The sequence below is a fragment of the Indicator indicator genome, chromosome 24 (assembly GCF_027791375.1).
Source record: "Indicator indicator isolate 239-I01 chromosome 24, UM_Iind_1.1, whole genome shotgun sequence".
Lineage (NCBI taxonomy): Eukaryota > Metazoa > Chordata > Aves > Piciformes > Indicatoridae > Indicator > Indicator indicator.
Window position 1 is genome coordinate 12,141,799 of NC_072033.1, and position 24,593 is coordinate 12,166,391.

A 24,593-nucleotide genomic window follows, 5' to 3' on the forward strand; every position below is an offset into this window, starting at 1 on the left:
CACAGTATCCTTATTCTGATGGATGTAAATGACAAGGTAGAAACAAGGGGACAGACAGTCAAGACAAGACCATAAAGGCACTTGACAGTGACCTTCATGGCAGTTTTCATCCCTTTCATTGAGCTGATATCCACAGAAGAAATTGCAACAAAAATTGCTGCAAAACCACTCTCAGACTTTAACAAAGAGAGCTGCCTTGTAGAAACCCCAACTGTCCAGCAATCTGGAACAGCCCAACTATCCTACAGGTGCTCCCCTTGCTCTCAGTCTCCCCTGCTGCTGTAACCAGCCAGCATCACTGCAGGGCAAACATCCATTTACAGCCTGCTCAGTCCCTCCTGCTTCCCTGCTCCCACTGCCCAGCCCTGGGAAGGAATAAAGATAAGGGGAGTGCTACAGAAAACACAAGGGCTTAAGAAAGCTGTGATTTAGTGAAGATAAAAGGTCTGGGTGTGTAAGCACACACCACTAAAAGACCACTGCTGAAAGAAGGGCAGGCTTGTGCAGTGGCATGTGTCCAGGGTGGGGGCACTGCACAGGGATGTCATTTACCTGGGAGGTTAAAATAAAACCCCAGGGTTTTAAGCAATAGCTGCATTGTTATTCTCATGGCACCAGAGTCTGGTGAAATATGTCCAAGTGACCTGCCATGGAAGTGGCTCTCTGCAGATGTGTGTGCAGGGAAGGTCCCCACAGCTCTAAAGAGTGTCCTTCTCTCTGCCCCACAGCCTGGGGTACCCACTCATGCATTTCAAGCAAAAAGTAGCAAAGAACAAAGCAAAGCCACATGGGTCCTGCATGCAGCACCCATCCACCCTCCCTGGAAGCAGGTCTGCTTCTCTGCTGGGCAGGCTACAGGACCTACCCTCACCCTCGTTTGGGTGAGCAACATGTGCTGGAAAAGGTTGGATTTCCATCTGCAAGTGTCTGTGCAGGAGACCCAGATGTGCCCATTACAGGTAACAACTGACTCATGATTTTTGTGCACTCTGGTCACCTCAGGGGACAGTCTCCAGTCCTTGTGCTCGTGGTGTGAATTTAAGCTGCGCTTTGGATCACAAAGGCAGGGGTAAAGATTGGATGCTGGATTAGGGGAATGGGAGCACTGGTGTAAAACAGAGGGTGTATGACAGCAGCATCCTCTGACTTGGGCCAGTGGTGTTATGAACCCAGCCTCACCAAAAGCTCCCAGGACACTGTTCTAATAGCTGCACAGAGCTGCCTCCAAAATTGGTGGTGATAGCTTGGCTCATTGGCTGAAGAGGGCTAATAACAGTGGTGGGGGAAGAAAATAAGGAATTATCTGGGAAAATAAGGAATTAACACATCTCCAAACAACACAGAACCTGTTGCATCAACAGCTAATCTTATCTCTGCACCAAGCTCAGAAAGCTGGAGGGAGCCTATGAAACCACAAAACTACAACCATTGGAACTCTGCAGAGCCCAAAGCAGCTCTAATCTCCTACCCAGTAAATCTGAAGCAAGCTTTTCAGCTGCCAGCCAGGAATAACATTTTGGTGTAGCCCTTACTCTGAGGGCACCATTCATTCCCCAGGCTCCCTCATAAGACACATTAATTTTTCACACTGCTAAGGACAAAGCAAACAGCTTAGACATTTCTGTTCCAACATTAAGCTCTCAAGCACATTTGCTGCATATCTTATCAGCACAGCTTTAGCAGCCTTTTTAAGCTGTTTCAAGACTTTGGCCTTCAGAAACCTGGAGAGGGGGATGGGAAAACCCTCTGTTCATACTTACCACACCACAGCATGCTTTCAAGGGGACATTCCTACTATCCAGAGCAAACAAATGTTCCCAACTGTACATTCTATAAGTTAGAGTAAGTAATACCCATCCAGATTCACCACACAGGACAATTTACTCTTAGGAGTTTCTGGGCCAGTTTATAAGTTGAAATGGGGAAGTCAGACAAAAGAACACTTGTCTCTGCTTTAGACAGCTTGCAGGGTGGTTTATAACCAGAGTTTTACAAGTGCAGCTACATCAGCAGGACCACAAACTTGGAATGGGCTCTCTGAAGTGTGCTAAGATCTGTGCAAATCTGGGACCTGCTCCATGACCAGACATTGCAGGCTCTGCAGTACAAAAAAGAAAAAAAACCACAACCCAAACATGAAAGAGCTACAGCAAGACCCTTTTCAATACTGATAAAGCCTTGCTGATTTGCTAAGTTCATTCAGAAAACGCTTGGCTAAATCAAGGGCTGAAAAAAAGCAGCACTCAAGTCCCCTTCCATAGGATACAAATAGGATTTTGTGCTTTAGACACTGGATGAGACTTGAAACAGCTCCTGCTCTTCCTGGAGGCAACAGTGAATTAGAGGTCTGAAGTTCCCAGAGCTTTCTGGGAGGCCCAGAGCAGGGATGTAATGATCCCACCACTACACAGCATGTACACCAATAAATCACAGAGTGGTAAGGAGTGGAAGGGTCCTCTGGAGATGGTCTACTATGAAAAACAGAAATCAAATCTGTCTTGCAGGGCACACTGGGGACAGCAAGGTGTTACACCATCAGCCCCAATCCATCTGCTTCACCAAGCCACCTCACCCCCTCTATAGAGCTCACAACCCATCACCCCAAAGCCCTGGATGTTATTGTTTTGGTCATACCACAGAGTTAAACCCCAGACACTACAATTCACTACTTGTCACCATCGTTACAGCTCAAAATTTATCACAAAAAGTTCTGCAATCAGTCATGGAAGGGCTTGGGTGTTATGAAGAAGAGCCTCCAACCCCAACATGCTGACTAGTGCAGGGGCAGCCATCACCTTAACCACGATTGGATTCTCCTACAAAATAAAAAGGGTTGTGGCAAGCTCAGCTTTTAATTCACCCAAAAGAATCAAACCAAAAATCAGTTTTAACCTTGACAAGGCACAACTTGTATGTCTGTGACACAGCCATTTCCCATCACAGAAAGGCTGGGTCTGAAATCCTATCTGTAGCCCACCCAAGGTTTTCTTTTTCCTTGCGTTTATGGGACTTAAATCCCCAAAATTCCCATGTCATGCATTTCACTTCCAGAGCTGCAGGAAGTCCACTCCAAGGCACATGCCAGCTTCAGCTCCCAGGGTTTCCTTGGGCTGTCCTTTCAGTGACAAGGAGAACAAAGCAACCTTGGCAACTGGCCACACTACAAGCAACTATTTCCCCCATTCCCTTGACTGGAGTGGATATCCTGTCACAAACCTGCGCGCAGGGGAAGGGTGAGGAGGGGAAGGAAACGGAAGAGGATGAATTAGCTAAAAATTGGCACAAAGCGAGAGGTCTCAGCTCACCACCACAGCCACTGAAAGGCTTTTCGTTTGAAATGGCCAAATGCCAAAGATGAGTGACTCACATAAACCTTAAAGGAGTCCCAAGTCCTCTGGCACCCAAGAGCAGTACACTTGAACCCTTCTTCTGTTGGATGTGGAAGAGGGGATGGATTTTCCAGCTCTGACATCTTATTTCTGACTGTTTCTGAACCCAGTTCTAGGAGCTGGCAACTACCATTTCCTTCCTGCTCCCACTTCCAGGTATTTCTTACTTCCCCATTGTTCATTCCCAAGGCTAAGTGGTTTCAGAATGTCCCTTACTGAACCAACACCAGGCAGCAGCTCCAGGTTCCACACATACAGAGAAGACCCAGCTCCAAGAGGAAAAAGATCCTCCCTTGCACCATGTGTTAACTCCCTTCACCAAACCCACATGAACCAAGCTTCCAGATACTTCAGCAACATCAGGGTACTGGGCCATCTAATTTAAACTACATTATTACCTAGAAAGGTTACACCAGATGATCCTTGAGGTCCCTTCCAACCTGGCATTCTAGGATTCTATGATCACTTTTCTGCAGTTCTTTGGCACAGGTCCTGCAAGCCTTGACAACACCAGGTTTGAAGCTCCAGTTGTTAGCATATTTTAACAAAGCAGGTTTATTCTTCTAAAAAACAAAGCAAAACAAAAAAACCCAAATACCAAGAAAACCACCTCTGTGTTCCATCCACACACCATGTTAGCATTTGTCAGCAAGTTTCCCCACCATGACACTGCCATTCAGAGCTGGGTTAGCTGACCCAACAGCAGCACATACCGGGGCCACAGCAGGATTAACATTCCCAATGCTGCTGCTAACACCAGCAGAGATCCACAGCTATAGCATTTGTGCAGCAGTTCTTGCTGCTGTTTGCACAAGGCTCACAAGTCCACAGGTTTTTGTACTCATGGCCCCCTCCAAGACCCCCCTTGTAGTTAAAGTCCCATTTGCAGAGGCTTGAAGCAAACCTACTCAAGGCAGAAAGCAATGACTGGTAAAGAAAGAAGAAAGCAAAACCCATCCTGGAGTCCAGCCAAAATCTTTGTGCCCACTAAGTCTGCGTGGATGCAGACTTTGTAAAAGCCTGGAAAGGATTAAGGAACAGCTTTAGCAAACAGCCAGGACAACAACAGTGAAGTCATGATGAAGCCAGCAATACAGATTTCTGTTTGCAGTCATGAGTCTGTGTTTACAGTTTGCAACTCTGTGCAAATACCAGAAAGCCATTCTCTTCCCCTTCCCATCGGGGCTTGGCACCACACACATTTAACTAGATCCAAGAGATGCCTACAGCAGCATGCCAGCTGGGTTTTGGTCACAGGGCACGCTCCAATCACAGTGACAGGAACTTGCAGGAACCCAGAAATAGAGCTCAGCTGAGTGCGTGTGAGGGAAAGCTCTGTATCAAAGCAGGGAAAGAAAGGAATGGGAAGGAGCAACTACACACATGAAAAAAGCTGTGGCAACTCTCAGAGTCTGGCTCTTTGCTTGTCACCCCACAGGTTATGCAAGCGATCACTAAAGAGATTCAGGATGCCAAGCAGAAGATGCAAAATGATTCCCAGAGCACCCCAACTAAGAGCTGAGTTACACACAGGCTTTGGCAGTAAATCTACTCCATCAAAGCTGTGGTTTTCAGCACACAGAGGTACAATGGTGAAAGCCATCAGTGATATGCAAATCTCCTAGGATAAAGGCAACTCATTCTAACAGGAACTGTTCTAACTTCCAGATAACCATGCAAACATGCAACAGACAAATGTATCCCTGCAAGAGCAGCTCAGCTAATTTAACCCTGCTGGCAGAGTCACAGCTTCTCAGGTAGATGTGGCTGGGAACAACAGGTATGATGCTTCTTGCCACATCCAGGAGGCTCACATCTCCCCTGAACATTTTGCTGTTTGACAGAGGGAAGGACAAGACAAGCTACCATCCTAACACTGTCCTCCAGTAGCTCTGACCAACAAGCCCCAGCAAGTCTCATTGCTGGCCCCCATCCTCTGCTCAACCTCTCTGCCAGAGGCTGTCACTTCTGAGCAGAGCTGCAAAGCCACCTGGCTGCACCATGCTGGCAGTCTGTGACACAGCCTTGTTGCCATCAAGTAGGTGACATTCAGTGACATTAATGGACCACCTCAGAAGAGGTGAGAAGTGGTGCTGAGTCCCTAAATCACACCAACAGCCCCACCTCTCTCTCCCTGTTCTGCCTTTCCAAAGCAGTGCTCATGGGGCCGAGCTGGAGTGTTTAGAGGAAATGGGCACTGTTGCTTCCTGTGCTGCACAAACAGGAGCTGGCACCATCCAGACCCACCTTCCATTATCAGTGACGTGTCAACAAAGGCCTTTCCAATACTCATGCTTGGCAAGTCCTTCTGTGGAGCACAAAGTAACATCATTCTTCCCATCCCTGTCAAAGTCTCTGGTGACCAAAGCAGTCCTGAACTACTGCACTGCTCCCACCTCATGCAGAGTCATCCACATGCTACTCCCAAGGCGTTGCCCTCCTTCCTGGATCTCCCAGTATGTCAAATCCCTGTTCCAATCCTTCCTCTCTAACCAGCATATCTCCAGAAGCAAAAGCTCAGTTAGCAGCTGTGAACAGACCACGCTTCCCTGATGAGCTGCTGCTGATCTTGAGTCTGCTCAGCAGTCATTTAAAGACTCCTCATCCCACTGCACCAGACATGTGCCTCTTCATGTGTCTTTCTCCTGGACCCCTTTCTATTTTCTATCAATTGGGAAACTATGTACTATTTATTGCACTGCTTGGCATCACATGCAGGAGGGGAGGTCTGGAATTTGAAGAGCACTGAATCCAGAAAACAGGAAACAGCTGAGGATCAAGGCTGGGCACAGCCTGCAGGCCCACATTTATGGCTACAATAAAAGAATAAGGCAGAGATGAAAGTAGGGCTGAGCCAGGCTTGGTAAAGCATCAAAAGAAAGGTGCAGGGGGCTAGAACAGGCTTGAAAGAGCAAAGAAGCTGACTAGGCAGATGATCAGAAGTGTATTTAGCAACCTCCCTACAAGCCCTGTGGATCTGAGCCAGGACTTTGCTATGCTGAAGCTGTGGAGGGCAAGGACAACCCCTGGAAACCTGCCTCAGGAAGCAGGAATAGCCCACTAGAGGAGCTTCCCATCGTAATCAGGATAAGCATCAAGAACTGAACAGACTGTGCAATGTCACAGGATGAGCATGTCTCCCAGCCCATGCCTGGGTCACACAGAGCAGGGCTGGCAGCACCTCCAGGCTCACCTCCCTTGGCTTGGCTCAAGAAATCATTCCTTCCTGCACGTGACTGTGCTTGTTAGCCTGGTGCTGTGCAGGCTCCAGGTGGAGATGGGTGCAGTAATCCCATTTTGGAGACAGGACAAGTCAAAGTGCAAAAGATACTAACCCCCCTACTTACATGCCACCACATCCCATGTCAGAGCTGTGAACTGCAGTTCCACTGACCTTCACCAGATGCTCCCAGTGACATCTGTCAGAAGCAGAAAACACAACTCTCCAGCAAACAGAGCCTGACCTAGACAGCTCTGGTCAGTGTTAACTTGCCTGGTACAACCACAAACAAGCTGGACAAAGCTGACCCCTGGAGCACGTGTATCTGCTCACATTCACACCTGAACCAAGGCATGCTCTTGTTTACCACTCCAGCCACGCAGGAGAACAGCAAGAAGAAATGACAAGGCTTGCTGCCTCCTGGCTATTCATTGCAAACTAAAGCCTCCCATAGTCAGCCAGCAGCTCATCTGACCTCTCCCCAGCTCATGCCTGCCCCCAGGCTTTCTCCTAATCTTTGAAGAATCCCAGGGAGTTGAGTAGGAACAGACAGCCTGAAGGGAAGGGAGAGTTCCACAGCAGGAGACCTCACCATCAGCCTCCTCCTTTCTCATCATGCCAAAATTAAATATAGTCAACAATATCCAGGGAGAAATTAGAGTGGAAATCTTGCACACATTTTAGAAAGAGTAATTATCCTTTCATCAGTTGTTACCTGGAGCTTTTCTGCAGGGGGAAGTTGAGGCTTATTTTAACACCTGAATTCTCCCAAGCTGGTTCAGGTCTAGGCAAAGCAAGTGTAGCCTCTGGGAAGATTAAGCTGTGGAAGCACAAGGGTCATTTGTACAAGATGCAAAGGACGAGCAGAAAGATCCTCCTCAGAGGCCACAAAAGGTGCCACAGTGCTGAGTGATCTGCCCTGAGTGTCCTGCTGCTCTGCGAGCATTCTCGGTGCTCACAGCCTAGCAGACATGAGGCATGGCAGGTCTTTTGGGAATCAGATGTTATAAGTGAAGTACCACCTACTCATTCCAGCCCTGGAAAACAGATTTTAAACAGTACTGCTTCATGACATAAATGTAGCACAATTAAAATTCACATGTCATCCATGATTTACCTAAAGTGATGCTCTGCACATCGTTTTTCCTTACAGCAACCACAATCACTACTAACAATGAGGGGGTAAAAGAATCTCAGGCTGTTCTCTATCCCAGAGAGGGGAACTTGGCACCCAACTTGGCAAGGCTGTTTGAAAAGGAGAGGATGGTCTGCTCTTGCTGCCAGAGGAGACAAATTCCCGCTTGATTAACAGTCAGGCACTCCCTTCCCGCTCACCTGAGCGGCTCCCTGCAGCTGCTGGAGCCAGGAATCCAGTGGGAGCTGGCAGAAAGCACTCAAAAGATTGAGAGGGGCTAAATGAAGGCAAAAACCTCCCCTTTATCAGCACACACACACAAGCTGCTGGGGCTGGGGGAACTGCGACTCTGAAGGAAACAGAACAGCCTTCACAAGTGAAGTTATTTCAAACAATAAAGGAGAAAATATACTGGGAGAGAAGATCCATACACATGGGCTCAGTGCCAGCTCCCAGCACTGTGCTCTCACAGTCACACCTTTTCTGCTTCTCCCAGAGAGGCATTACAAATATGCACCCTGCTTCCAACTCACAGTCACGTTAAATAGAGCAGCACTGAACAGGCTCCACAGTCAAGGGGGCCAACCAGCCATATCCATGGGCAAACTAGGGTTCTGAAGCCTATAAATGGACAAACAGAGGTCTTGAGCTACTTCTGAAGGACTTTGTGGCAATTGCAGAGGATCCTACACAGGAGAAGAGCCTGCAGGCTCAGCTGTTGAAAGCAAGATTTCTACTCAGCCTGCTTAACAAGCTTTATTTTTAATGCTGCTTTTGCTCCAAGAGCCAGAGAACAATTTGGAGAAAGAATGCCTTTGTTAGAGATTTTACGCCCCGGCCTTTTACTGAAGGTGCAAAAAGCTCACAATAAATGTCACTAAGCCCTCCTACCCCTTTCCCATAGTGGTGCTCAAGCACAGTGAAGACCAAGTAGTCCTTACAGCAAGGGAAATTAAGAAAACTAAAAGCTACATGTAGAAAAAAAAAATACACCTGATTTTCACCCATTCTTGCAATGCTCCAGGAAAAACACACACCAGCAGCCTGTGGCTCCCCCCAGAATGGAAGCTGTGCATTCCCCAGTGATGTGTGCTGGGGAAGACATCCCCACCAAGAGAAAGGAAAGGAAGAGAATGGTTTCGAGTTTTCCCCTGTGTATAGGAAGAATGACCAAGGATGTCTCAGAGGGAAGTGCAGGCAGTAGCTCCATCACCCAGCAGCAGCAAGACCTATCACAAGAACTGAAACAAAGGTCCAAAAGGAAAAAAGGTGAAAAGAGAGTGAAATTAACCTGTTTTTTCAGCTAAAAATTCTTCCTGGATGGCCATCAGCTTTATCCCACACTAAGTCCAGGGAAAGCAGCTAGGACAACAGCTCAAGAACAACCATGAGCTTTCTCCTGGGATTCAATGAGTTTACTCCTCAAGAAGGGTTATTCAACTAATTAAGCCAGGGAATAAACATCAGATTCATGCTGGAGACGTGGAGATAAGCCTTAGCCCATCAGCTTGCAAGGCTTTCCTTCCAGTCGCCCTTCAAAATGGCTCTTGAAGATCATAGAATCATTTCAATTGGAAAAGACCCCTAAGATCATGGAGTTCAACCACTGACCATGGCCACTAAAACATGTCCCCAGGTGTCAAAACTGAACCCAGTATTGTTGATGTGGCTTCACCTGTGCTGAACACAGGGGCATGATCACTTCCCTGCTCCTGCTGGCCATGCTATTCCTGATACAGGCCAGGATGCTGTTAGCCTTTTTGGCCACCTGGGCACACACTGGCTCACGTTCAGGCAGCTGTCAAATCAACACCCAAGTCCTTTTCCACTGGGCAGTTTCCAGCCACTCTGCCCCAAGCCTGTAGTGCTGCATGGGGTTGTTGTGACCCCGGTGCAGGGCTTGGCATGGAACCTTGTTAAACCTCATGCAGCTGACCTCAGCCCATCAATCCAGCCTGTCCAGATCAAGATCTCCACCAGCAGCTTCCATTACTATTGCAATGAAAATAAATGGGAGGCTGGAAATTGAGATGAAAGAAAAACTCAGAGCACTGTGACACACCAGCTACTATGCTGTGGTTCAGTGGTGTTCTTTTAGCATTAGGCCAGGTGACATTTTAACCTACAGAATTCCCCCCAGATCTACCAAGGACGAGTAGGAATTTAATATCCATTAACAGGAAATTGATTTGCACCAAGAGGATTGACTCGTTCGTGTCAGTCAGGCATTCAGCCTCATTCACAGAGCCTGCAAGTGTCCTCCACACCTAACCACTGTGCAAAGCCAGTCCCAAGGGGCCACGTTTGCAGTGCAAAAAGGAAACTTGGTTTCTGCCCTGGAAATCCACCCCAGGAGAAGCACCCACCTCCTTTTGAGGGGAATTCTGCTTAAGGAACAGCAGCCTGTTGGCCAAGTGTCTAGTGTGTATTGTGCCAGTGAACCCCTTTCACTCTGCAGCCAGAAGAGCCTGGCAAACAAGTTAATCAGTTCAACAGAGGCCAGAGAAATTGGTAACTTTGGCAGGTCCCATAGTGATCACTGGAAAATTCAAGAGGTACTTCTTGAGGCACCTGGGAAGCTACTGATCTACTCCCTTGCCTAGACACAGTGACTGCAGAACACCTTCACACTGGCCCAGAAGCCCAGCTCACAGACCTTTTTCTTTCCTATCTTTGCAATAAATCAATCCAATTTCACCCCCCCTTCTTTTTAACCCTAAAGGGAGGTGCATTTTAAGCAGTAGCAGCCTGGAGCTCTCCTAAGGAGGTTTCTTTTCTCTCCCCAGTGGCAGAGGTGAATGGATGTAGGTGTTCCTTGCCATGGACTGGTGTGTAGGGGAAGCTGTATGCCCTCCGTGCAGCACCGCTGAATTAAATACCTTTGGGGAGTAAGCTGAAAGTCCCTGCAAAGCTTCAGGCTGAAATTCTGCTTTTCTCTAGTGTCACCAGGGCCAGCAGACTCTGGAGATAGGGAGATATGGGGGATGCTATCCAGCCACCACCTCACTGCAGTAATTAACCTCAAGCAAGCACTGGCACGAAGCTCCAGCTCTTGCATGACTGCAAGCATTCCTCTCCACCAAGTTTATCATAAAGCACCAACTATCCATAAACATCTCTGGGAAGGGTTGGCCTGGGTTCACCTTCACACAAGGAAGATGTCAGGCCCTGGCAAGAAGCCAACCATTCATGTTTCTTTAAAGCTCTTGATTTTTGTCAGCTCTGACTTAAACGACCTTCTTAAAACCCCCCACAAGACTCTTCCATCACACCCTTTCCTCCCCTCCACCCACTGTGGCACTTAATCACAGCAGGATCAGAGGGGACAGTTCCCATGGGGGTAGTGAGTCATGGTCTCCTGTCCCTCAGCTGCCTGCACAGCCCCTCTGCAGCAGAGACATTTCCCCCACTTCCAGCTGGTTTGGAAGCTCTGAGCAGAAAAGAGTTTGGAGCTAAGCAGCAGTGGAACAGGCTCAGGAGCCTCCATCACAACACATGCCTTTGCCCTCCAAGCCAGGCAAGGTGGCCAATGTTGGGGACAAGCCTAGCCTGTGCCACAACACAGTAACATCCTCCCAGCACTTAGCACTCTTCAATTTTTCCATTCTGTAAAACCTGACCTGTGCTTCATCATGGTGCCAGGACGTTGTATTTTGCAAAGTCACTCAGGCCCAACCATTCATCCTAAGTGTACTAAAGCTTGAAGCACAAGGTCAATAAAAGCAAGAAAATAAATAATTCCCTCTTCATACCTCCCACCAGCTCCTGAGATCCACTTAGTTTTCCTCCTTGTTTGCCGTATTTTTGGTGCTGAGACTCAGGTCTGACAGGGAAACTCTCAAGTGACTTTTCCTTCTCTTCCAGCTTTTCCTCCCATCAATTTCTAAATGAAAAACTACTCCTGCCCAAGGAGGCAGGGACAGACAAGGCACCAGCAGAAGCAGTTCAGATCTGACCCCCAGCAGATCATCAGCCATAATCTCTCCCCACACTGAGATGAGAGCTCTGATCTGCAGTGCTGATGCTGTTAAGATTACGCCACTGACAAGATGTGGATGGTTAAGGTTCTCACAACATCTGGGTGGTCAGCCTGAGCCACCCTTTAACTGATTTCTGGCTGTGAATATTCCTCCCTCTCTCCTTCCCATAGGATTTTATCATCCCTGTGAGAAGAACAAGCACCCAACCAGCAAAAGCAAAGACCAACAGGTAGCTTAATTAAGTGTCCCTCTCCCGGTTGCCACAGCCTTGCCAAATGCTGGAGAAACCTGATTGTAGCTGGTAATTAAGCACTTACAGCTTGAGAGGGATGAAGACAGCAGGGAAGCACCACAGCAAAGGGAGGGGGCTGTCACCATAACCAGCCCCCAACAAAGCACCATGCCATCAGCACTGGCACTACAGGCACTCACCACCCCCCAAGGGGACAACAGCTTTCAGTGGCTAGCAGTCCCTTAAACTAAATCTTAATTGGTCCAATACCTTCCTAGAAGGTTACACAGAGCAAGGAGAGGGCTTGTTTGCCAGCTTAACAAAGCCCTGTTCTCAACCATGCCTTTGAGGGTGTTGCCTGCACTGCTCCACAGGTATCTAAAGAATTTGCAAAGCCTGGCTGCCAGGTACACCAGACTGATCCAGTGCTCACTCTGCAGACCCTGCTGGATCCCAAGATTCCATCCTTTCAACCAGCCTCAACTTCAAAAGGAGGAAATTAGCGATTTTGTAACATTTCATCTTGTTTCTGTTGCCTAACCTGCCAGAACAAAGGAGGGAAAAGCAAAGAACTGGCTCTCACCAGGAACATAAAGAGGTTATTACAGCAATTATATACAATAAGGGCATGTAGAAAGAGGAAGCCACTAAAAATGAGCTGAAGCCTCAGATTTCTGCTCCAGTTGAGATCAGCTGGGCAACCTCTTAGTTTGCAAAGGTGGCAGGGAAGAAAATTTAGCCCAGAGAAACTCCCCTTCAGGTGAGGCAACTGCAAGTTCTGCTACCAACTTCTGAAGTGATTGTGCAATCCCACCCCACAGGGTACCAAAAGTAAAGACAGAGGACTGGGAGAAGAGGATAGGAGAGAGAAGGTAAACTTAGACCACTTCAGCTTCAGCAGTACTGCAGCCCCCCAAAATTATTCTGGGCTCTGGCTCCCAGCTTTGTAGCTTAAAAAGGTGGAGATTCACAGATGAGCCAAACACAGCAGCTTGCAAGCACACAGGGCAGCTGGGTTAGCTCTGGCCTAATGCCAGAAAGTTGCCACAGAGAATGACTAAGAGGAAAAGCAACTCTCCAGGAAAGGTGGCCTTTGAAAATCCCTTTCCAGAGAAGCTGTGAGCAATCAAAAGCCACATTGCAAGCTGGCCCTTGGTCAGAGGAAGGAGTGCAAGCAATCCACCCACCCAGCACGCCCCTGCCAGCTGGGACATTTCTAAGGGACACAGCAGATGCCACCTACGTTGGCTAAGGGGATCAGCACACCCTGTGCTGCCCTGGGAGGCTTTGCCCACACAGCTATTATGTGATACATGATGTGCCCCAGGCGTTAGGAGGCATTTTGTTGGTGCTGTGTATAGCTCAGCTTTAAGGAACAGGCACTCATGGGAGAGAAAAAAAATCATGGAGGGTGTTTGAGAGGCTCTAAGCAAATGCTATAGCAGGGCAGGGATTTGATCAAAGACAAGCCTGGGGACTAAAGTATGGGCTTGAGGTATCTAACAGAAGGGTATCATCATCAACACATCCATGGCTGTAAATTTGGAGTCAGATACCATAAACAGCAGTGACAAACAAGCCTTTACTCCACAAGAGGGTGAAAAAGCCATCTGCAAGGTCAGTGCAAAGCTTTGATGCCCACCAAGACTTGAAATCACTGCAATCAGTGTATACTCTAACAAAAGGTCAGAGCACTCAGCAATCACAGCAGCCAGGTTTCCCATGCAAGAGGTGAGCTGTCCACAAGTGCACAACTGTTTCATCTCACAGACCTTCCAGTCAAGGGGGACCCAAGCTTGGCCTTTGGTGCTACAAGGCTGGTAGCAGAGTTTGGGGAAGCACAGCAGAGGTGGTGAAAGTCCATCCCCTACCTGCTCATGAGGGCACTTCATTACTTAAGTGCTGTACCATCCTAGACTACAGAGCAAATGCCCCAAATCCTGAATTACCAGAGCTAATGGCTGCCAGTGAGCAGCAGGGGCTGCTCCCAGAGATGAGGCTGCAGGGACTGCAGAGAAAGGGGTGTCTCAAAGGCTAAGGAGCTCCCTCATCCACCAGCCAGAGAGCTGTCCCCATACCAGAAAGCAGACCCACAGCCCATCAGGTCTCCATCTTGTGATACCTTCCTGCCTCTACAGCTACAGCCAGGACGTCTTTTTTGCTCCTTTTCTTTAAGTTGAAAGCCTGAAAGCCTACTCTATTTCCAGAGGGATAGCTTAGTGGATGAATAGAAGCAGCAGAGGTGCCTGGGGGCTGGGCAGCCATGCTATTACAACGGTAATTCCTTTTGACTTGCCAGCATTAGAGACCAAACATCCATTGCCACCCTTTGTCTTTTACAGGAAGATCTTCAGCATGGACTTACTGTTTCTAAAGAGTTTATTTGCAGCTCTAAATTCTTCAGGGCTGTATTTTAGTGTTGTGAGGTGAAGCCTTGCCAACCACCTTCCCTCTTCAGGACCCAGGTACTCTATTTAGGAGAATGACATCTACATAGTGTGGTAGGTTTCCATAAATGACTCAACTTTCAGCAAGAACCTAAACCAGCAAATAGCAGGGACTGCAGTGAATGCTCCACCCACCCATTACACATTTTCACCAGAGCCTCCTGCCCTGCCACTAAATGAGTGGGGTTTGTCCCACCTTTCCAGCAAGGACCACTGAAGGGTTTTAGAAGCAGACAGGCAGGTCCTTGCCATCATGGTCTATAACATAATCAAGAAAGGACTTGAATTACCTGTCCAAGATCCAACGTGACATTGACCTGGTTGAACTCCAGCCCCCGGGAGAGTGGGGGGCTCTGCCACCAGCGCTCTGTCCCATCGATGGCATTCGTTATGGGGTGGGCCTTGTTGCTGTTTGCAGAGGAGCAGATGTCACAGTACTGGCCCTGTTGGAAAGAACAAAAATAACATTTAACCAGAGTCAAAGAAATGTGGCACAAAGCAGGCAGTTATCACAGCAAGTCAGAAAATTCAGGGTATTCGTCTGTTAATGCCAATCAATACAGAAACTCTGCACTGATTTAGAGCTTGAATAGAAAAAGAACAAAGTGGGGCAGCAGGGGAGTAGGGAAGGTAAAAATCAAAACCCCACAACAACCACCCAGCATAGAATTTGGGCATCCTTTCTGTGCTGAGCATTGGCAAAGGGACCCAACACAAAGAACTGTTTGCCAGATGCAGAGGGAGAAGCCACATTGCAATGGAGAGCAGTAGCTCAAGCTCCACAGCCAGCAGCTCTCTGCTGAGGCTGCCACTCACATCCCTGCTGACACCCAGAGAGCCTGACCTGAACCATTCAGTCATTCCTATGGACTCAGACTGGCAGTTCTTCTGCCCAACTCCCTACAGTCTGTTTCTTGTCAGCCTATTCATTTCACAAGTACAGCCCTTTCAGCTACACTTTCAAGCTTTATAGTCTAGCAGCCAAGCTCCCTTTGCTGGTGATGCTGCAATGCAAGGCCAGAAAAGGACAGCCTCTGCTGTCAGCTGGCCAGGGATCTAGCTGCAATCTCTTTTCTGTCTTGCTTTTGTGGTGAGGGTGGCTTTGTCAGCTCCATGGACACGCTGCCAGAGAAAACAGCTCTGCAACTTTAACAGCACCTCCTGAGCAGGATCAGACAAAGACCTGAGCTGTTAGGGGCAATTCTTTCTTTCCCATTTAATGCACAAATGAATCCGACCCACTCTTAAGGAAACCTGCAAATAGCCCTGAAAATTGGCAAGTTGTTTTGTGGAGCCACTGTTCTGTCACTTGAATTGCTGCTACAAACAGTCTAGAAAGGAACTCTGTTACAGGCAATTCTCCTTTTAAAGGCACAGTTACCCTCAGGCAAGCAAGCTGCTCTCGCCTGGACCAGCTGCAGCCAGCTTTAATATTATACCAGGTACAGGATCAACTCAGGCAACCTCCTTCCTGCTTACTCCACATCTGCATCCCTACAAGGGCTGAGGCAAGACAGAGCCACTGCAGAGCTGTGATTTTCCAGATGCCCCAAACTCTGGAGGAATCTCAGAGCAAAAGAAAGATTTCACAGCATTCTTCCCCACAGCCATGTGCTATGTTATTTGCAGGCAATTATCCAACACAAATTGTTCTGAGCAAGAACACCTTTTCATTAACTCCTCTAGAGATATGAACACAGAAGACAGGCAAGCACAAGGCCAAAGAAAAGGGCAGCTGAAACCATCCAGGTAACACCAGCAGCCACGCAGGGAGCTCTCACTGTACAGAGAGGTCAGGACAAGGCTCGTTTCAACATGCACTGAGCCAGGAAGGAGAGCAGACCAGATAAAACTGACCCAACTCTTCGGCTCAAACCCTTAACAGGAACCGGTGCAACAGGTTGTGTGGAAATTTCTGCCGCACAATACACAACACTGAGGTTGGGGCTGAGGGGGGGGGGAAGAAGTGAGGCAAGATTACAAAATGGGAATAAATAACAAAAAAAAAAAAAAAGAAAAGTTCTCATACTTCAAATTCTTGCCACAGATGTGAACAGCCATTTTGAACCCAAAGTTCACACCCACAGGCAACAGTTAATTCAAGTTCAGTAAGACTGAAAATTAGGATCAGCAGCTCTGCATTTGTACTGCTGCTGCTATTCCTCCTCTCCACTGCTGTTAGCCACACCATTAGTTAGCTGCCATCGGGCTGGTAACACATCAACAGCTGAAGCAAATTTGCTGGTAAAAACTGGGATTAGCCCTGCTGATGCACCACTTGCTCATTAGTAGTTTCAATAGGGCCAGACCTAAACCTTGGGAGAAACCTTTCCAGCTATTTGTATTTCAGACCAGCTCAGGTCCTGCACAGTGCATCAGGTCTCTACAGGGAAGAGGAAAGTTCTGACATCAGCAGAGGATTTTAATTAAAAAGCAATTGTGTGCTGCAGGCTTAGCAGACACAGCGGGTTGCCAGAGCAGGAGAGGCATGGACATCACTAAGGTACACCAAAGAAAGAACTTTAGCAATGCAAGAAGAGGGAAGACAGCTTAGAGAACGTAAAACTGCCACTATCAGAGCATACTGCAATGGGAGAGAGATAAGGAGGAGGTTTGAATGGAGGACAGTTTCCAGAGACCTGCAAGACCTGATCCTGTTCCTGCTCAAGTCAGAGGGAACTTTGAAGTTTCCCCTGAGCATAAAGCCTATCCTGGCTTCCCGCTGGCACCACTTGCCTCAGGGAAAGCAGATGGCTTTGTCCTGGTTTATCTGGCCCTGCTATGACCCAGCCTCAGCTCTCCTCACCTAATTTATTGGAAAACCACAGGGAGTGTGACCCAGCCTGGGCCACTACAGAGGAGGTAAGAACGGCAGGAAATGGGGGTGGAAAAAAAAAAAAATTCGGACAAGGAAAGTCCACTGGGGCTGTAGATTAACTGCTCACACAGAGTTAAGCAGGTGCTATCTGACCAGGCAATGGCAACTTGTTCTAAAAACCTACATGTCTTCACCTGCAGTTAAACCACTGAAATCCAATGTTGTCACATAGGCAATCACAGAAGAAACTCATATAGAGAGGTAGAACTATCTCTCTAGTGATCAACTATCACCCAGCCCACAGAGAACCCTGCACTGAGCTAGCTCCCTGCCATGCAGCACCACATGAGAGACAAGACAGGATGATCACCAGGTCTGATGGTCACTGACTACTGCAGGATATCCAAGGAGAACACCACTCGATTCAGAGACATGCAGGTATGAAACAGCTTCAGACCCCATCTGTTAACACCTGGAAGAGCTTAAAGACAAGACCTCCAACTCTGCTCTGGCAAGAGCAGCTCAGCAATGTGCAAAACACAGGAAGCACCAATTTGAAATCGGTTGCATGTTTTTAAATTCTAAGGTCTGTAATTGCTTCAATTAATGCTAGTAGCTTCCCTTATTGTTATACAACTAATCTCCTGAAATAATCATCTACAACCCTGCCTCACTCCAACAGCACTGGATAATCCCTGCCAGCTTTGGCAGGTTCCTGGAACAGCCCCCAGGCAGCTGGTTGGGATGGGGCACACGAGCACATGGCTGTGCCTTTACAGAACTGTCTCTGTCTTGGAAGACAGAGAACTACAAAAACCTTCAGAAGCTTGGTCAGAAAAATACATCTCTTTTGCCTCATCTTCAGTAGGATTAAAGTAAGATTTCCCATGCTGATTAGGAAGTGGCACAAGGTAGCCAAGCCTCCATGGCAAGTCCTTTCCAGCACACCTCAGCATTGCTGTGTATCACGTTCTTGCAGACTGGAAAGCCCCCCACAGTCAGAAATGCTGTCTTCTGCCAAAGAGGCCTGAATAAAGCGAAGCAAACTCCTTGAAAAGGTTTAGAGCCTTCCCACAATCTGTGCCAAAATCACTGCAAGTGTCTTTAAAGCAACATAATTTCAGAAAGCATAGTAATTATCAGCATTTTAAGACTGTAATATTTTTAGGCAAATGAACTCCCTTTCTTGAAAGTCTTCGATAATGCTGAATGAAAACTAGTGGAAAACCCAACTGACTGAATTCATTGACTAGGTGATTGTTTTATGTTTATACTGGGTCTTTAGTGAAGGAAACATCCCTTCACCACCACCACAGCATGTGGAAACCTCTTGGAAGACCCCAAGAGACATTCTTCCAGCATTCCTGACCAAACCCCCTTTGCACCACAACTGCACTGAGCAGGTGAACAGAGAAGGGAAGGAACTCAGTGTGGTGGGACACCAGGCACTGAGAACATGCATTATTGTTGTTTCAGTCTGCTCAAATTGAACACTTCCCTCCCACCTCCCTCATTGCTTTAGTCACCAGGTGGTGCCGAAACCCCTAAAGGGGATGAATTGGGAACTCTGACCTCTGCTCTGACACCTCCTGTTTCTTCCCCTCCCTTTTAGGTGCTGCCTGTGGTCATGGAAAGGAGCCACTACAAAAGGAATGTTTTCTAAAGCTTTCAGACTGGCCGAAGCCCACTGGCTTGGGAAGTGGTGCTCAGATCAAAGTGACCCTGTGCCAGGGCTGCAGAGGGGATGGGAGGTGGGGAAAACCACGGCTGTGGAGCCCTGCTCAACAGTAAGGGACACACACAGAGGGAGGGGATGTGCACACCCTGCATGCCTAGAAAGGTCTGTGCTGGAAGGATGAGTTACAAGTGACCCCAGAGCCTAATGGGTTTATTTTAGTCACCAGCACCTCCAGTGCTGTCGTCACACTAAGCCAGCAGCATGGCAAGAGCACAGGTGGACAGATGTAGAGCAACAGATAAATGCAGACCCATATTTGGCAGCTTTTCTAAGCAGTCTACCCTCCCAGTTCTGCTCAGCAGATCATTGTGCAAGTGCACATGGTAGCAGTTACTTCTTTACCTTTCCTTCCTACCTTCACCTCATCACAGGCACAATGATTACATCGAGGTCTCCATAACCTCCTACTGCTAGTCCTTAAAGCAAAGCTTCTCCAAGTTACATTATTTCATGGTGCAAAGTGAAATAGATCATTTTAGATAGTGGCAAAACTTAAGAGGAGAATATGTCAGTTTCTTGCCATTCAGTAACATCCTCAACAATTTCTACTATGTACAAAACAAAATTCCATGTCCTAACCACACAATAGCCAGAAAATTCCTAGTGCAGCACTAACTCAGGAGAATGTGGCCAGAATGAGAAAAATGCTTTAAAGATCATTTTATAAGCAAGCCAGCTCAAGCAGAAGACCAAGAGAGGCTCAATCACAGAAACTGACTGTTAGATATAGCACAGACATCCCTACAGCTCCATTGCAACAGGTGAACTGGCACTGTGAACCTCACAAGCAAAGCAAGCCAGTAAGCATCAGCTGGCAGACCTTGGGCTGAAAGCCTTTCACATCAGAGCTGCTCTGCCCAGCTTGGGCTGTTGTGAGCAGGGGGGTAGCAGGTCTGGAGATCTTGCAACTACAACTCATGTTTTACAAGCCTATTTACAACTGTTCTTTGCTCTTTTCAAGAGAGCCATAGCTGAGCCACTGCACAGCAGTTTTTACCATCTACATTCCTGTCTGCAGGCTCCCTCTGGTCCGCTTAAAATGGGATCCCCGAGATGAGTCACCTGACGTTCACTTGTAAAACTCATCCTCTTCACTTTCTTCTCTGCTCATCCTAATACTTGCTGAGCACAGGGGGAATGGTGGTCTGAAGACCCATAAAGACCATTTAGGAGCAAGTTTACCCAGGATTTTGTCAACATAAGAACTAACAATTTTTTAAATAATGCCGGGGAAACCCAGCATGCTGCGTTTCACATGTGCCACTTCGAGCAAGGCTGGGAGAGAAAGAGCACGTGTGTCTCATGGTCCCAATGCTCCGGGGGGGCTTCAGATGAGGTCCCAGCTCCTGCATACAGGCCTGGGCCAGAGAGGATGCCCAGGGGCCCACCCCTGCCTGCCCTCTGCCCCCTCCCAGAGCACCCCACCGCTTACCCACCAGCTATCTCGTGGACCAGCTCTGCACATGGTCCAGCTGTGGTGGCCAGGCGAGTGGGGATGCGTGGGAAAACGTCAGCAGCAGCGGGGGCCCTGCCGCTTGCTCCCCCATCTCCAAGCTGTCCCACTCCTTGCTGCAGCCTCTGACCTTCTCAGACACAGCTACACCGCCTCTCGCCCCGACGGCGGAAAAAACAGGGATGGGACAAGAGAGCGACGACTGGAGGCGCACAAAACGGGGAGACCGACTTAGATCTTTTCGCACCCTCCAACCGGGAGATGGCTTTGCCACCCCAGCGAGGCTCCGCAAGCTGCCCGGGTACCCCCCCGCGCCTCACGCCAGCCGTACCTGGATAGTCTGGTTGGGGTCCCCCCCCGCCACCGGCCCCCCGACCAGCTTGCAGTAGAGATCCTCCACGGCGCGGCGGCTGCCGCCTCCCGCCGCCTCCTCGCCGCAGGTGGCGGTGGCGGAGATGCGGGTGCCCTCAGCCAGGTTAAAGTAGGGCGGGTGGAGGCTGTGGCCGTTTACATCGCTGGGGAACGAGGCGGGAGGGCGGGCGGCGGTGGACAACACCGGCACCAGCCACAGCAGCAACCCCGGCCACGCACCGCCCCGCTCCGCCGCCCTCGCCATCTTCACCGCGGCTGCCCGAGCGGCGGGGGCGGGCAGCGGCACCGGCCTCCCCCCAGTCCCGCCTGAGCTCTGCGCGCTGCCGCCGCAGCGCTACTTCAGCCCCGGCGGCGGGGAGGGGCCACCCACCCCATGCGTGGCCCCGCCGCCCTTTTAACCCTTTCGATCAGCGCCGGGGTCCTCTGCGCATCCCAACCTCTCGGCTCCCAGCGCAGGGACTCACACGCACCCCAGCCCCGGCCCTGCGGGCAGGCGCAACTTTAGGGGAAGAGAGGCCAAACGGGGTGAAGGGATTCCCCCTCCCAAAGAAAAGGGGGATCGGATCCGCAGGGAACAAAGTACCCATTGTATCTGCGGGGCTGTCGCCGCGCTCCCGGGGCTTTGGTACGTTAAACTCCATTAACCGACAGATCGCGTTATCTGCAGGAAAAACTCTATTACTAATTAACAAAACATTAAAAGGCTTCCACAAAATCCAGTTTGCTTCCCTCGGGATATGCTGGTAGGTCTCCGTGAATTTGGACAGGGAAAATTTGCCTCCATTTTTCCCCAGAAAAGGCTGGTTTCGGGGGAAAACCTTTCCCTTCTCACCTAAGGGGGAAATAAACAGCTCAGAGATAATCCAACCTTGCCCCCAACGCTCTGTGCACACAGAAAGTCCCTTCCTGGCAGAGACACACACTGTCAGGTCTTTATATACTACCTGGAGGAAAACACTTTGTGGATAAGAATCACAGAATCACAGCATGGTAGGAGTTGGAAGGGACCTCGGAAGATCATCTATTCCAACCCCCCTACTAAAGCAGGGTCACCTAGAGTAAATCACCCAGAAATGCTTCCAGATGGGTTTTGAATGCCTGCAGAGATGGAAACTCTACATTCTGGGCACTCTGGGCAACCTGTGCCAGTGTTCAACCACCCTCAAAGAAACTGAAGACGTTACAAGAAGTTCTATGTAACAATACATAAATGAACTCATCAAAACACTACTTTGGTTTTCTAGCACAGGCAGACTTTTTTTTTTTTTTTTTTTAATCCAAGAATTGAAAGATAGACACAAAATGTTGTGCCTGAACCAGCCAATGCTGTTTCTTCAAACTACGAAGACACAGAATAGACCAGTAGAGATCAGCTCTGGACTCCATACAGTTGGATTGTGACGGTATTAGAGCACTGCAGGAAGCAAAACAAGCTCTTCACAGGCTGCTACTGGGCATTTGCTCCAGTCCTCACATCATCCTCTTTGTTTCTCTTCTGTGGACAGCCTGGCAGGACCCAGCCCTCCTGGAACAGTCATTGTCTTAAATATGAAAAGCTCTTTTAAAAAAGCCATTGTGGTGGGTGTAGTTCAAATAAGTATTTCCAGGATTGCAGTGGCATATGGCATGTACCTGGCAGGCTACACACCCACACTCCTTTCAGAGCTTCCAGGGGCCTCTGAAAGATCCCTTTCGCTGTAGGTAAAGCATGGGATGTGGCTATCATATATACTGTAAGAGTACTGTAGGGTGAGAGTGGAGCCCTGGCCACCATAGTGCTCTGTCCACAGGCAGTCAGACACTCGCAGCCCCCCCGCCAGGTGCTGCTTGGGAAAGCTAGTCATTCACAACCTCAGGATGTGGAGGACTGCAGATCCACATGCCATCAGGAACCAGGGAGCCATCCATTGCCAGCTGTTCCTCTCCTGGCACTGTGCACTGCAGTGATCACATTAGCATGACATCAGGACTTGTGAACGCAGGGTGGTGAGAGGTGCCTGGTTCCACATGGCGAGGAAGCACTGGAGCACAGCCGCCAAGCCCATTCAGTAAGAAAGACTTCCTAAAGGGCTCTCAGACTTCTATTAACCCCTTCCTGTTTGTTTGTCTCTTGGGAGATCTTTCCCCTGGTTTCCCCACTTAACACAAGATCAGCAGATGAGCGTATCCTTCAAAAGCTAAATAGAACCTTTGAAAACAAAACCTTGTAAAGAGAATCAGCCCTTTAAACTGTGCTTGAAAATCGGTGTTTGCTGTGGGGAAAGTGGAGCAGCCACCTTTGGAAATACCTGTGCTCTGCAGTAATCGTTAACTAACATTTTTATGTATGGGAGAGCAGCACTCCACAGGACAGGAATTAAAACTCCCTTAAACTTCATCAAGTGTCATGTTTAAATCAGCTACGTACACCCCATGGCACCTGGGAATATGTAAAAGGAGTTAACAAGGAAAGCAGGGCACGGATTAGGAAAATAACTTTCTACCACCACCACAAGAGAGTTATGAGATAAAACCCCTGGGCCAGTCTAATATCCCTAATCCCTCTAGTGGTAACGTGGTGGCACGTAATTAATCGCCCCTCCAAAATGCAATTAAGAGAAGTGAAATCGCAGTTAGCATGTGGGGGTTGTGGCACAGACTCAGGAGAGCCATGCAGGGAAAAAATGATCCTTCTCCAGTCTGACCTGGCTTCTAGCAAACGGCAGAGCTACTTCACAAAGACAGTCTGAAGAGTCAACATGTACTGAGGAGATCTGAGGTATTCCAAGAAGCAATTGAAGTGGTTTAAAAAAAAGGATTCTGAGGGGTTTTGACCAGTACAGAAAGAAAGGGACAGAGGGTTTATAACTGTGATGGGTTGAGTTGAATCTGATGCTGATATTCAATACCATGCTGCTGTCATGCCAGCATCAAAATCAAAGCGCTGGCTGAAGCAAAGTATCCCGGGGCTTGAAGTTCAAATTGTAGCAGGAGAGGCTTCCAATCCCAGTTGCTGCTTCCAGTTTCTGGGTTTGGGGTGTTGGGCTTTTCCACTGGGTGGCCTGCAGGTTGGGAGTGGGGAGAGGTCACTGACATCTGCTGTTGCTTCTGCATTTTGCTGTGCTTTTCTGCAAACAGGCTAAGGAAATTGTGTATTGTATCATTTCCAGTAAAACTCTTTATCTCAACTCTTTATCTCAACTCTTTATCTCAACCCGGAGGGGTTTTTTTGAGTTACTTTCCCTCCCATCTGTGTGGGGAGAGAAGGGGGTGGGCTTGTGAGAGCAGGCTGTGTTAACCCAGGACAATAACATAGCTAAACATCTGATTTAGAAGTTAACCAAAAAGTTGAGATACTCAGGAAACCAAGACACATTTGCTAATCCAGACCAGACACAAGCCTGACGCCTCATCAGAGAGTCACCAGCAGCAAGTATTTCAGGTGCAACCCCTGTGGGTGGGCAAGCAATACTCTGCTCCCAGAAAAGATGTCCCCTAATCTAACATCTAGAATTTAGCTTGAATACTGAAGCCTTTCTTCTATTTAAGAAGCTTTTTAAAGATTTTAACTTGAACAACCCTGGACACTTACCACTCATGTTGTATCTGCTCTGATTCCTCCTTGAATTGTACTAGTTACTCCAGCTTAGCAATGGTGCTTCTTGGCTCTATTTTACAAACCTACTGGTCATGGTGACACTGTCTCAAATAAGAGGTGTTGAAGCAGAAAACCAGTCCATTTAAAACCAGTCCACTACCAGTGAGTGCAGAAAGAACTGAAAAAAAATGCAGCCTGTAGCAATCTTACTTCAGTCTTCTCTGAAACTACA

The 24,593-nt window shown here is 48.4% G+C and overlaps 1 protein-coding gene across 1 annotated transcript in view; it reads right to left on the reverse strand.

The window, feature by feature from the left end:
* The window catches only part of LAMA5 (laminin subunit alpha 5), a 93,327-nt gene extending 72,299 nt beyond the window's left edge, over nucleotides 1-21,028 (reverse strand). The window contains exons 1-2 of the mRNA XM_054392069.1: nucleotides 20,744-21,028; nucleotides 14,694-14,846 (exon numbers count right to left, since the gene is read on the reverse strand). Coding sequence (XP_054248044.1) covers nucleotides 14,694-14,846; nucleotides 20,744-21,028 — 438 coding nt within the window. The remainder of the gene's footprint in view (nucleotides 1-14,693; nucleotides 14,847-20,743) is intronic.
* Nucleotides 21,029-24,593: the final 3,565 nt, after the last annotated feature.